Source organism: Doryrhamphus excisus, linkage group LG6 (genome assembly GCF_037039965.1).
Source record: "Doryrhamphus excisus strain RoL-2023G ecotype Guam linkage group LG6, RoL_Dexc_Guam_v1.1, whole genome shotgun sequence".
Taxonomy (NCBI): domain Eukaryota; kingdom Metazoa; phylum Chordata; class Actinopteri; order Syngnathiformes; family Syngnathidae; genus Doryrhamphus; species Doryrhamphus excisus.
This window is the reverse complement of record NC_136362.1, coordinates 20,878,849-20,892,327: the sequence shown is the minus strand read 5'-3', so window position 1 is coordinate 20,892,327 and position 13,479 is coordinate 20,878,849. Positions and strand designations below refer to the sequence as shown.

Genomic DNA, 13,479 nt, shown 5'->3' with positions numbered 1-13,479 from the left:
GATTTTGATGTTTACCACTACCACACTACTTCCTATCATCTTCCCATTGAAAATCAACATTTATTGTGATTCAATGTTCATTTACATATATTTATAAATTGATACAGGAAGTAGCATTTTTCTTTCAAAAGGTTGACTGCTCTAAAGCATATATGGTGAATATGTCACCTTGTGTCCTACAGCCTATAAAGTGCCCTTTCACTTACATACACTCCCTTGGGGGAAGCTAAGTGGCTGTACATGTTCTCACCCACGCCCTGTGCATGTTCCTGGCTCAGCTGGATTGAAGTCAAAGTAGTCCTAGTTGAGGGGGGGGGGGGGGTATAATTCTAGGGTTGTTGCAGTTCATAGATTAAAATGTGTGTCTCATTCCCCCCCAATAACCCCTCTCTAAGCAGGAGAACATGTGTGTAAAAGTGTGTGTGCTTGACAAGTCTTTCATTATTTGTCATTATAACTCATTAGCGATGTGTCTGTCGTGAACGAATCGTCGTTGGGAGCCAATTGAGAGACAATTAGTTTTTTTTTCTGTTAAAGCGTGACGCCATAGGGGCGGGGTTAAACACACAGTACACGGAGGAGTCTTTCAATGCCAATCTTCAGTAAAGAGTGTTTTGTTTTGCACTATTTATTCTGTGTAGTTTGATTGTAACCATTTAGAAATTTGCATGCAGAGATTTTTTATATTGTTTTATAATGCTCATTGATGATTTAAATAAATACATTTAACATTTGACATTGTGTACTTTTTACATTAGTGGCTATTTTTACACAATACACATAATTTGGTCATCACAAAAAATCTGAGGAGCCACTTGAGAGTCAAAAGAGCCGGTTAGTTTTAGTGGCTCTCTAAAAAGAGCCGAGTACTATCACTTATTCCTTCCGTCTTTTCTCAATTTATAGTTGTAGTACGCATGCCGGTGCGGTAGGTGGCAGCATAACATAAACTACGTCACTTCCGCTTCACCTTGCGCCAGAAGAGCACCGCATAGCAACTGTTCGGGGGGAGTTAACTCCTCAGGAGTAACCACAAACGAAATGGGCAACAAAAGGAAAGTTTTAATAACAGGTAAGAGATATTTCCTTAATAAGCGACTGAGTTAATAATGTAAGTGAACACGACTTCGTGGCTAAATAACACCCTTAGTGCGGAGGTTATTTGCGCTGTTATGTGTTTATACAGCCTATTGCTATCAAGGGTAGGCGACATTATAAATTTAGGTATCGATCCAATTCCAAATGAATATTGTACAGGACCGGTATTGCTATGCTTTATAGCGATGCTTTTTGTATTATTATGTTGTCTTTTTACCTTTAATTTGATTATCATGAGCAAACAAAATATCTACAAAGTATAGCAATGCAATTATTTCCTTGTATTATATACTAATGTATGAGCAAATAAAGTAATTTATGCAAAATTAAATATACTATTATTGACTCTCATTCAAATCCTTTCCTTTTGCCTCCAAAGCCCTGCTGTGTCCAAGGGCTGAGTTTGTCAACAAAGTGAACAACACAACAAAACAAAAATAATATTTGTGAAAATAAACATATAAAATAACTGATTATGCTGATTACACTGTAACACTTTTCATCGCTACTCGCTACAGTAACTACTCTAAATGTGTGTGCCTTAGTTTCTCATTAGTTCTTCATGAGTTCCTCACCACCTACTGTATTTACTGTAAAGTGAGAGCCTACCCTTGATACTATCAACATTTGGATTGAACCACTCACCCCGAATTTCTATTAATATTGCGTTTGGCAAGTCTGTTAACAGAAACCTTAATTGTTAAAAAATCTTTATTTTCTTCAACCAAACTGGAGGTATCCACCTCACTGTTATCAATGTTTAACTTCAGTCCTTAGACTTTGATTTACAAGTCAGGGCAAGGCAAGGAACGTTTATTTATAGAGCACAATTCGTACACAAGGTAATTCAAAGTTCTTTACTGAAAAGAAGGGTATGATTACTTCATAAAATTATTCCATAAACATTAAAAAATCAGCTAGTAGCCTATTTGCTGATGAAAATCTGTCCTCTGTGAAGTTACGAGTGTCATCTAGCTCACATTCGGTGCTCGTAAATAGGGTATGGGGACACCATTACCGTTAGAACATCATTCAGATGTACATTTTGCATAATAATAAATAATGTAGGAGTTTTGTATTGCTCTGCAGGATTTGAGCCCTTTGGAGAACATGCTGTGAACTCCAGCTGGGTGGCCGTACAGGTAATGGTTTCATGTAACAAGTTGAGGTACTATGTGAATCCAAACAAAATAAGGGCGGCGGATGGGTGACGTGTGTGTTTGCGTCACTCACAGGAACTAGAGCGTTTAGGGTTGGGTGATGCTGTAGACCTTCGTGTATGTGAAGTGCCTGTGGAGTACCAGGCGGTTCAGAGTCTGCTTCCATCTCTGTGGAAACAGCACAAGCCGCAGGTGATGCAACTCCCAAGTTTGCTCCAGTATATGAAATGGTGCGTACTTTCTCATCAAGTTGAAATAACATTAATGTATCTCCTCTTGGTGTTTTGTCGTCAGTTAGTAGTCCATGTAGGTGTCTCTGGCTTAGCTACCACCGTCACCCTGGAACAATGTGGGCACAATAAGGGCTATAAACGCCTGGACAACTGCAGCTTCTGTCCAGCTTCCCAATGCTGCGTGGAGGAGGGGCCCGACTGCATCAGCTCTGTGCTGGACATGGAGACGGTCTGCAGGAGGGTCAGTGAGTCGGGCCTTGGGGTTGCTGTGTCAGTGTCCAAGGATGCTGGAAGGTTTGTGATGAGAGCAGGCCAAGTTACACCCATCAGTCACATTAGAAAGCTTTATCAACAATTCTTCATTTGTCACAATAACAACTGAATATGTTTTAAATGAATGCAGGGACATTTTCTAATAAAGTAAATCTGCATTACCAGTCACACTCTTGACAGCAACGTCAGATTATATGTGAATTTAAAACAATATTATGCTAAAGATTGTTTTGTACTCTCACTAGGAAGTAAGCAATTTTCACCAACTCTTGTTCCTCTAACAGGTATCTGTGTGACTACACCTACTACTCGTCGCTGTTCCTGAGCGAGGGCCGCTGCGCCTTCATCCATGTGCCTCCACTGGGGAACCCCTACAGCAGCCAGGAGCTGGGCAGAGCCCTTCAAGCTGTAGTACAGGAGATGCTGAAACTCCTGGAGGCAGTTAACAACACAGAGGAGCAGCATTGCATACATGCACATTGACACTGACTAACTTGGACCACTATAATTCTTGATAAGATGATGCTGTGGAGTTTTTAACCTTCATAGATATCAATGAGATTAACATTGTAATCCTGCTATCCAATTGTCTGATCTATGAGTGGTGATCTGGATGATAAGCCATAGTAGTAGAAGCCAGGATTCTAGTTTCTTTTAACAAACATCCTTGCATGCAAGCATTTGTTATAATGTGTTCCTATCGCCTCACTCACTTGGGAAATAGATTCCAGTTCATCATGATCTGGTTTCATTCAGGTGGTGCAGGGTCGTCAAACTGCGACCGGTTACGTGCAGAGCCTGCAGCGGGCACTGCAGCGGGCATCCTTCATGACTGAGGGCCCTTGTCTGTGATGTAACAGCTGGGTTTTTCAACAGGACGTCAGGGAGGATAACATCACTCTTTTGAACCATGCCGCATGTTCCCCCCATTTAAATCCCATGGAGAACATTCAGGGATGGATGGCAAGGGACGTTTTTAAAAACTTTTGATTGGCTGATAAAACAGCCTATTTCAGTTTAATTGTTGTTTTCAATAAATTGTTTTTTGAAAGTGTTTTTGTCACAATCGCCCTTCTCGATTTTGTAGCTCGATTTCAAACCTCATGAAGATCCAAAATGCAGAAGGTAAATTCTAGCTCTTTTTCAACTGGTCTCAATATTTTGATAGCACTACTGTGTATTTTATTACTGTTTATTTGTTGACCAACAGGCCATTTAAACATATTTTTGTTACTTTTTGCTGGTTTTGCACCACACAAATGTATTGGCACTGACTGCAATCTCAGGGAGAATAACATGCAATAGACGTTTGCAGGATTAATGATTAGATGTGGCTGAGCATGTCTGCATAATATTATTAAAACTATTATCTCTGCCTTTGTGCCCGCATTCAAAACTGAAGGACTGTATTTTTTTGTCAACGTTTGCATAATTGTGGGATAACGTTTAACTTGAAGCCATGGCCATAGCGAGTTAAAGTCACCCTTCGGAAAAAAACAGCAATCACTATTAAAAATCGATGTAAATTAATATAAACATCAATTCCTTTCATGAACAAAATTTATTGGAATGAAATAATTCAGAGCAAGTGCAGTGTTTATTTTCGTCACAATATAGAGGGCAGGTGACTTCTAAGAACTGACCTTGATGAATAAACTTAGTCTGAGTTTTTAAATAGAGGGCTGTAATGACGTCAATACGACGTTCCAATTCACTTCGCTCGTGTCCTCTGGCCTCCTTTCCTTCCCTCGTCTCCTCCGAATTACTTCCTGTGGGAAACAAGTGGTCGTGAGGAAGAAGGTTACAAAAGCTAAATCGGACGCTGCCATCGTCAAAGCCCTCAGTTGCTGTAGCTCACCGCCAGTGTTTGTCACTCTGTCATCCACACTTTTCCTCGCTTTCGGCATAATTCTTGGACAGCGGCCGCGTGTGGTTTATTTATTTAAAAATACTCGTACCAGGACAACAAAAACATGAGTGTGGAGGCGTACGGGCCGAGCTCACAGACTCTTACCTTCCTGGACACCGAGGAAGCAGAGCTGCTGGGAGCAGACACTCAGGGCTCTGAATACGACTTCACCGATTTTACCCTGCCGAGCCAGACCCAAGGCCAGACCCAGAGCCAGCTAGACCACCAGGTGTGTGTCGGTAACCCGTCTCGTTTGTTGTCAAATGTCAGTTTTCTACTGTGTTTACACAAAATGCTAACTGGCTAACGTTAGCCATCAACATCAACTAGCCACGTCCGGTTAGCATGATGACGTTTTCAATCTGTCGCCATGCTTTTATCTTGGTAGTGAACTAGCACAGTTAGCAAGACAGGTTTTAATCTCATATTTCCAGTAATATTGTTTGATTGTGTATCCCTAGGTTAACGGCCCTGGAGGTATCCTGCAAAATGGAGACGACCCTGTGGTCAAAGCTAGTCAGTTGCTGGCAGAGTTGAACTTTGAGGAGGATGAGGAGGACACCTACTATACTAAGGACCTCCCTATACATGCTTGCAGGTAAAAACAAAAACATCAAACTTAATATGTATGCTATCTAGCGATTTGATTATCCTTTTACTGCCATCTTATTGTACTGTATAAGTTGCAATGTAAAATGCATTCTTGTAGCTGTAGATTTTAAACTGGAATAAGTGCAATAGTTGAATTATACTGAATTATATTTTAGTTACTGTGGGATTCATGATCCAGCCTGTGTGGTATACTGCAACACCAGCAAGAAGTGGTTCTGTAATGGCCGTGGAAACACCTCTGGCAGGTATGTATTTTCATTTATAGGAATCATGTACTGCCGATATTTTACAAATCCTGGATAAATGAGAAAAGTTACAGCTTTGCAGATTTGCTAATAATGTGTTATTGTCGTAACAGAAGTGCAGCACACACAACACATCCTCCATTTTGTGTATTCGTTGTCATTTCAACCTCCAGTCACATTGTGAACCACCTGGTGAGAGCAAAGTCCAAGGAGGTGACCCTGCATAAAGATGGCCCGCTGGGGGAAACTGTGCTGGAGTGCTACAACTGTGGCTGTCGTAATGTCTTCCTGCTGGGCTTCATCCCTGCAAAGGCTGACTCGGTGGTGGTGCTTCTGTGCAGGTTAGGCTGCTGGTGCAAAACTGGTCAATAATTAAAACCGAACCAAAAATAGCATGTTTGTTTGCTACCCAGACAGCCATGTGCCAGTCAGAGCAGCCTCAAGGACATCAACTGGGACAGTTCCCAGTGGCAACCTCTCATTCAGGACCGCTGTTTCTTGTCTTGGCTGGTCAAAATTCCCTCAGAGCAGGAGCAGCTCAGGGCCCGTCAGATCACGGCCCAACAGATCAACAAGCTGGAGGAGCTCTGGAAGGTACTACTGTCCTGCGCACCAGGATGCACGTTTGTCCTGTACTTCATCATTTACCTACATGTCTGCGTGTATTTATTTGTGTTCTTGCCAGGAAAATCCTAGTGCAGCCTTGGAAGACCTGGAGAAGCCAGGCGTGGATGAGGAGCCTCAACATGTTCTGCTACGCTATGAGGATGCCTACCAGTACCAGAACATCTTTGGTCCTCTTGTCAAGCTGGAGGCTGACTATGATAAGAAGCTTAAAGAGTCACAGGTATCGCATTTACACGGTAGTCGTCTCTGGTGGGATACTGTGCTTATTAAGATTCTCAATGTGTTTTTTTTTTTTTTTTTCAGACTCAAGACAATATTACAGTCAGATGGGACCTGGGTTTGAATAAAAAGAGGATTGCTTATTTCACTCTGCCTAAGACAGACTCGGGTGTGTGTTTACAGTTCAGCATCATGCCACGTTTAATTAACTCATGTGGGCTTTACTTGAGATTATTTTTATGACTAAAGTATTCAATATTAATACCTTTTTTCTTTATCTTCCCTGCTCTCGCTCGAGAGCAGATATGCGACTGATGCAAGGAGATGAAATCTGCCTGAGGTACAAAGGGGATCTGGCTCCTATGTGGAAAGGCATTGGACATGTCATCAAAGTCCCTGACAGTATCCTTTATGAATGATGCCAACAATGTTGTTCATCGGCTAGTTCATTAGTCTGCATTGTTGAAAAATATTGAGTATTTAATCAGAATTTGTCAGGCTTTCCCTTTACTTGTTGCTCTAAGACTACGGTGATGAGATTGCTATCGAGCTGAGGAGCAGTGCTGGCGCTCCAGTGGAGATCCCACACAACTTCCAAGTGGACTTTGTGTGGAAGTCCACATCCTTTGACAGGTAGCAGTTTGTCTGTGTTTGTCAGATAATATATACATATATACGATAATATAGTACGTATATATCTCAAGCAAGCCAGCATATTAATGCTTATGAGGTTTGCATCAAGGCCTGGCTCAGAGATCTGCAATGCAACTTTATTCTGGTTGTTGTCATGACAGGATGCAGAGTTCTCTGAAGACATTTGCTGTGGACGAGACCTCCGTATCTGGTTACATCTACCACAAACTGCTTGGCCACGAGGTGGAGGATGTGGTCATCAAGTGTCAGCTACCCAAACGCTTCACTGCGCAAGGACTGCCTGACCTCAACCACTCCCAAGTAAGAGATAAAATGTCATTTTATTGACTTGCAATATAATCCCAAGACCAGGATTTTGTCATTTTAGCAATAATTACAGGATGATAGCCGCACTACGTTATGTTATGTTTACCCTTACGTTAGGTGGAAAAGGTAGTTGTGAAACTGCATGCGGCCATCCAGCAGAGTTTGTGTGAATGTGTTTATTTATTTTTTTTACACAGGTGTATGCAGTAAAGACAGTGTTGCAACGCCCCCTCAGTCTGATCCAAGGTCCGCCTGGCACTGGAAAGACGGTGACCTCTGCCACCATCGTGTACCACTTAGCCAGACAGGGCAATGGGTATGACAGTGTTTTTTTTAAGGGTGCGAATAACATTAAAAAAGGCTCTAATAACCTATAAAATAAAATAAAACAGGGTTGGCATGAGCAAATCAAACGCTCCTTTTCTTTGACATGCTGCAACCGGCCTGTCATAACTTTTCCCTGAGCTCACATGTAAGCAAACACAGGACTTCTTAGTTAGTGTTTCAGAGGGAGACATTTCACTATATGCTATGCAAACATTCCACCGTGAGAGAAAAAACATTGAGCTTCAACACATCAAACCTTATCAACCACCTGAAACACCAGCATCCATCAAGCCATCTTCTACCGCTTATCTGAGGTCCGGTCGCGGGGACATCAAAGTAAGCATGAAATCTTACGTCCAGCTAATCCAGCTCCTCCCAGAGGATCCCAAGGCTTTTCCACGGCAGTTGAGAGACAGTCTCTCCAACATGTCCTGGTTTTTCCCCCAAGGCCTTCTACTCGTCGGACGTGCCCTGAACACCTCCCCAGGGAGGCGTTCGGGAAGCACTCTGACCAGATTCTCTCGGATAACGCTACTTCTCATCCTATTTCTAAGGGAGAGCCCAGCCACCCCACAGAGAAAACATTGTATGGTATTGGACAAATCTTCACGTACAGTTTGTCAAATACAACTTTGTTTGTGCACAAGTAGACAATTAAATCTAAATGTAAAAAATAATATATAATGTTGTTTGTATCGGTCTCGAGAAGAAGGACGTTATTGGTATCCACTAGTTATCTATAACCTGCATTTTATGTTCCTCTCCTGTAACCTCCAGACCAGTCCTGGTGTGTGCTCCCAGTAACATTGCTGTGGACCAGTTGACAGAGAAGATCCACCAGACTGGACTCAAAGTGGTGAGACTGTGCGCCAAGAGCAGGGAAGCCATCGACTCTCCCGTGTCTTTCCTGGCTTTGCACAACCAGACACGTAACATGGACAGGTAACGCAATTTTTAATGGCATTTGTCTGGTGGACGCCGTGCTGCACCTTGGTCTCACACCTTTTTTTATTTCCGTAGTATGCCAGAACTTCAGAAACTCCAACAGCTAAAAGACGAGACTGGAGAGTTGTCTTCCTCTGATGAAAAACGTTACAGGGCTCTACGTCGCACTGCCGAGAGGGAGCTGTTGATGGTATGAAAACCTGACCACTAAGTTGACTCTCCTAGTGGTATCTCACTGGTCCGGTTTGATCCTCTGTAGAATGCTGATGTGATCTGCTGTACCTGTGTTGGGGCCGGTGACCCCCGTCTGGCTAAGATGCAGTTCAGATCAATCTTGATAGATGAGAGCACACAGGCAACTGAGCCAGAGTGCATGGTCCCTGTGGTCCTTGGAGCAAAGCAGGTACCAGCCGTATTTGTCTTCCTGGTTGCAGGTGATGGGATGCCGTGTACGTGGATTGAAACGGATTAAGAACATATCACAAGATGTTTGTTCATCTGTAGTTTAAAACTAAAACTTGACAAGGTGACCTCTTATCTCTGTAGTTGATTTTGGTGGGTGATCACTGCCAGCTGGGCCCAGTGGTGATGTGCAAGAAAGCAGCCAAAGCAGGACTGTCACAATCTCTCTTTGAGCGTCTGGTAGTTTTGGGGATTCGACCGATCCGTCTGCAGGTTCAGTATCGCATGCACCCGGCCCTCAGTGCCTTCCCCTCCAACATCTTCTATGAAGGCTCACTGCAAAACGGAGTCACTGCTGGTAACTATTTAGTTGGAACCATAGCAATCCCTATTGTGGCTTTCTTTTTTTCAGCCTGAATTTATGATATTTGTGTGTGTACCTCTTTGTGTTTTATTCGCTATGGTTATTTACATTTTATTAAACCTACGGCTTTAGAAGTATTTGAAATTCATCAGCTATTATTCCACATTGAAGTACCACATTTTACCACTAGGTGTTGCGCTAGACTCAGCAGCCACATTTGAATAGCTAGCACAGTACTCAAAACTCCTAAACCATATTGAAGCAAAGACTGTCAACTGTACAATAAGGACAACAGTCAACATATCATTGTATTTTTCTCTGTTTAGGTGACCGTGTGAAGAAAGGCTTTGACTTCCAGTGGCCGCAGCCTGACAAGCCCATGTTCTTTTATGTCACTCAAGGCCAAGAAGAAATCGCCAGCTCTGGAACATCGTACCTCAACAGGTGTTGTACTCTGTATCTGCACTTTCCGATTAGATTACATGTTTGAAACCAAGAAATCTAGGAACACCACCACCAGCTGGCATAGGTTACCAGTAGTGGTTAGTAGCTCAACTTTGCCAAATCACTATCATTTGCTGACAACATACTAATAGGTATTTGTACTAATGGGTATTTGCGTGTTACGTTGGCGTAGCTTCCATACTCTTCATAGGAAGAGCTGGGCTATAATGCTGCTAACATTCAAATGTTGTCGCCCTCTTGGCAGCTGGAGGAACCTGCTGCATACATACAGTCCAGTTAATGAATGCCATACGCACTCGTGAGAATCTTGTCTTGTTCACACAGAACTGAGGCAGCTAATGTGGAGAAAATAACAACAAGGTTGCTGAAGGCTGGAGCCAAACCTGACCAGATCGGTATCATCACCCCATACGAGGGGCAGAGGTCCTACTTGGTCCAATACATGCAGTTCAGTGGATCCCTTCACACCAAACTATACCAGGTATGTGGATAAGTGTCTCTGAATGGTGAGACACGATGTTACCTTCATAAAGTGTATTTCCTTTTGCAGGAGGTGGAGATTGCCAGTGTAGATGCATTCCAAGGCAGAGAGAAGGACTTCATCATCTTGTCCTGTGTGAGGGCCAATGAGCACCAGGGCATCGGATTCCTCAACGATCCACGGCGTCTTAATGTGGCACTCACAAGAGCCAGGTGGGGGAAAAAAAAATACACCGGACTGCTGAATGAGTGCTTTCCATCGCAACACTTATGGTGTGTGTCTGTGTCTACCATATGTAGGTACGGTGTGATCATTGTGGGGAATCCCAAAGCTCTGTCCAAGCAACCCTTGTGGAACCACTTGCTGAACTACTACAAGGAGCAGAAGGTGCTGGTGGAAGGGCCCCTGAACAACCTGAGAGAGAGTCTCATGCAATTCAGCAAGCCCCGCAAGCTGGTCAACACCATCAATCCTGTCAGTTCACTGATTTTCTTTCAGAAAATATTTCTTGTCAGATGCTAAGAGTTTGTCGTCCTGTTATTTGATTTTACAGGGAGGGCGGTTCATGAGCACAGCCATGTATGATGCCAGGGAAGCCCTTATTCCTGGATCTGTTTATGACCGCAGCAGCAATGGTGAGCACTTGGCTAAAAACACCAACATTCTTGTTTTTGGAAGATGATAGTGGCTGTAGTTCACGCTGTGTTCACTAATGTGTGTGTGTGTGTGGAGTAGTGGCAATTGGGCATAAAAAAGACTTGTTCCGTTACAGGGCGTACATCCAACATGTACTTCCAGACCCACGACCAGATTGGAATGATTGGTAGTGGTCTGAATCCCATGACTTCCCTGAACATCCCCATTCCCTTCAGCCTCGTCATGCCCCCTATGCCACCTCCTGGGTACCTCGGTCAGGTCAATGGACCGACAGCAGGTGAGATTTGACAGGTTGTGTGACTTTGCGATATGAGAGGTGTGTAAACTGAGCTCTTCTGCAGGTCGTGGAGGCGGCATGAAGGGAAAAGCTGGTGGAGGGGGCGGCACTCGAGGTAGTCGCCAGAGAAACCGCAGCAACATGGGGAACCACAGCGGAGGGGGCCATATGAGTGGCAGCCAGGCCAGCCAGGACCTGGGCTCCCAGCCCTTCTCCCAGGGGCCTCTGACCCAAGGCTACATCAACATGAGTCAGCCGTCACAGATGAGCCAGCCTGGGCTCTCCCAGGCGGAGCTTTCCCAGGTTTGATCAGCGTGCTGTCGCTTGTGTTTGAGCTGTGCAGACCATTTTGTTGCTTTTCTGAATATCTGATGGTTTTTTTTGTTTGTTTCATCATAGGACAGTTACCTAGGAGATGAGTTCAAGTCGCAAATTGATGTGGCGCTATCTCAAGACTCCACCTACCAGGGGGAGCGAGCCTACCAGCATGGTGTGACTGGACTGTCCCAGTACTAGACTGTAAGCACTCGACTGTATATATATATATATATATATGTGTGTGTGTGTGGTCTTTTGAAAATCTGTCTTTTTTTTTGTCCGTCTCCTAGCTTGCTGAAAGGAGCTTGGCCTGTGTGAGCTCAGTTCATCAGAATTCAAAATCTGGGTGATAACAAAAAAGAACAAACAAGGATACCCGTTTTCCACCGCTACACCACTGTGTGAAAGTAACAGGAGCGAGAAAACCAACCAATCACAGGAGAGGAGAGCAAAGATGGAAGCACAGCGAGGGGGCAGCGTGCCAGGCTGACGCAGGAGCGAAGGCACTGCTTCCTTGCACGCGCCAAGGCAAGCCCAAGGAGAAAGCTGGCGTCTTTGGATTCAGCGCTGTTGGAGGGACGAGACCTTTCGCGGGTTTGCGAAGAAGAGGAAAGCTCTATTTGGTTGACAACTGGAGGGCGGGGGTGTACTGTGTAAAATCTGGCCCTTGTGTGCCCCTGAATCCCTCGAGGATCTCCAGCCTGTCTGGTTGCACACGATGCTCCAAAAGCTGAGAAATATGGAGGTGTCTCACACATCTGTCCTCCTAGCTAACTGCCCTACAGGATGAGACACAGAGCGAGGGGACACAAGTCTCTCGGGGGAACTTTTTCCAAACTCCCAAGTCTTTGGCTATTCGAGTGAACTCTTGTCACCGGACATTTGGGGATCACAAAGCCACTGCTCATTCACACAAAGCTTCTCTGTAAAGAACATGTGGTGGAATCAGCTCTTTAAACGCCACAGACCATTTGTTCTTCTACATCCATTGTTCTACCCGAATGACGCTGCTTGTTTTGCTTTAAAGCATGAAGACCCTCACGGCTTGTGGTACTAATATAACAGGACTCATAAAGAGATTGTATTCGAGACCACCATCTAATGTAAGGTTATGCCGCAGCTGCCCTACTAAATTAACAGCATTGTTTATTACCCAAATTATTTTTATTTTTAAACATCAGTAGGTAGAACCTGTAACGATAACTGAAACAATATTCTTTTGCAAAAGGCCTGAAGAAATTGTCAAGCACATTATTTGTTGATTATAGTTATTTAGGAGTAAACATAGTTGTAGTGTTTGAGTGTTAAACTTGATTCCTTTCTGACTTTTCCAATTTGGATATAAAAAAGGTGAATTGAGTTTTCTTGTATTTCACGCATGCGGAGCACTGTACTCCCTCAGAGACACCCCACCGTATTTCGACTCAAATGCCGTGTATTAATGTAGGCTGCTCTAGTTGTTCTGTGTTTCCAGATCATTTGAATCCATCAGTCGGACCATCTTGAATAACTTCTTCTTTGTGTTTTGTACTGTGGTTGCTCATGTTCTTACTTATACTTTTTATTATTACTCTACATTCATCTCAGTATTAGTATATTGTCATCTGCATATATTGAGTTGCTACATCTAACAGATCTTTTCAGCAACACACACGTTTAGCATGCTATATTATGGAAACATTCAGATGCACGTCTTCCCCCGGGAAGAGCTTCTGTTGTGATTTCATGATTTATCACATTGATTTCTGATCCTATATTATTCCTGTCACAAGGTTGCATTATTGTGATTTTTGTCCAATAATGGATAGTGATTGTTCTGATTGTGCTCACAAATATACAACTATTGGAAAATGATTATTTTTTTCTTTTTCCTCCTCTGTTTGAGTGATGCTTTGATTGTTGTAGAC

General features: G+C 43.4%; 2 protein-coding genes across 2 annotated transcripts; both read left to right on the top strand.

The window, feature by feature from the left end:
• Nucleotides 1–975: 975 nt before the first annotated feature.
• On the top strand, nt 976–3,818 carry pgpep1 (pyroglutamyl-peptidase I). Its single transcript, XM_058068137.2, has 5 exons — nt 976–1,072; nt 2,188–2,240; nt 2,334–2,450; nt 2,553–2,785; nt 3,049–3,818. The coding sequence occupies exons 1-5, from the start codon at nt 1,042–1,044 to the stop codon at nt 3,245–3,247; spliced, it is 633 nt and encodes a 210-aa protein (XP_057924120.2). The 5' UTR covers nt 976–1,041; the 3' UTR covers nt 3,248–3,818.
• A 725-nt stretch (nt 3,819–4,543) lies between these two features.
• LOC131125847 (regulator of nonsense transcripts 1) lies at nt 4,544–13,440 on the top strand. Its single transcript, XM_058067685.2, has 24 exons — nt 4,544–4,902; nt 5,135–5,271; nt 5,441–5,530; nt 5,704–5,871; nt 5,944–6,124; nt 6,216–6,377; nt 6,461–6,545; nt 6,680–6,778; nt 6,901–7,009; nt 7,171–7,330; nt 7,534–7,652; nt 8,441–8,605; nt 8,684–8,798; nt 8,868–9,011; nt 9,155–9,368; nt 9,701–9,818; nt 10,164–10,320; nt 10,390–10,532; nt 10,620–10,794; nt 10,874–10,955; nt 11,093–11,254; nt 11,319–11,557; nt 11,654–11,773; nt 11,863–13,440. The coding sequence occupies exons 1-23, from the start codon at nt 4,738–4,740 to the stop codon at nt 11,768–11,770; spliced, it is 3,306 nt and encodes a 1,101-aa protein (XP_057923668.2). The 5' UTR covers nt 4,544–4,737; the 3' UTR covers nt 11,771–11,773; nt 11,863–13,440.
• Nucleotides 13,441–13,479: the final 39 nt, after the last annotated feature.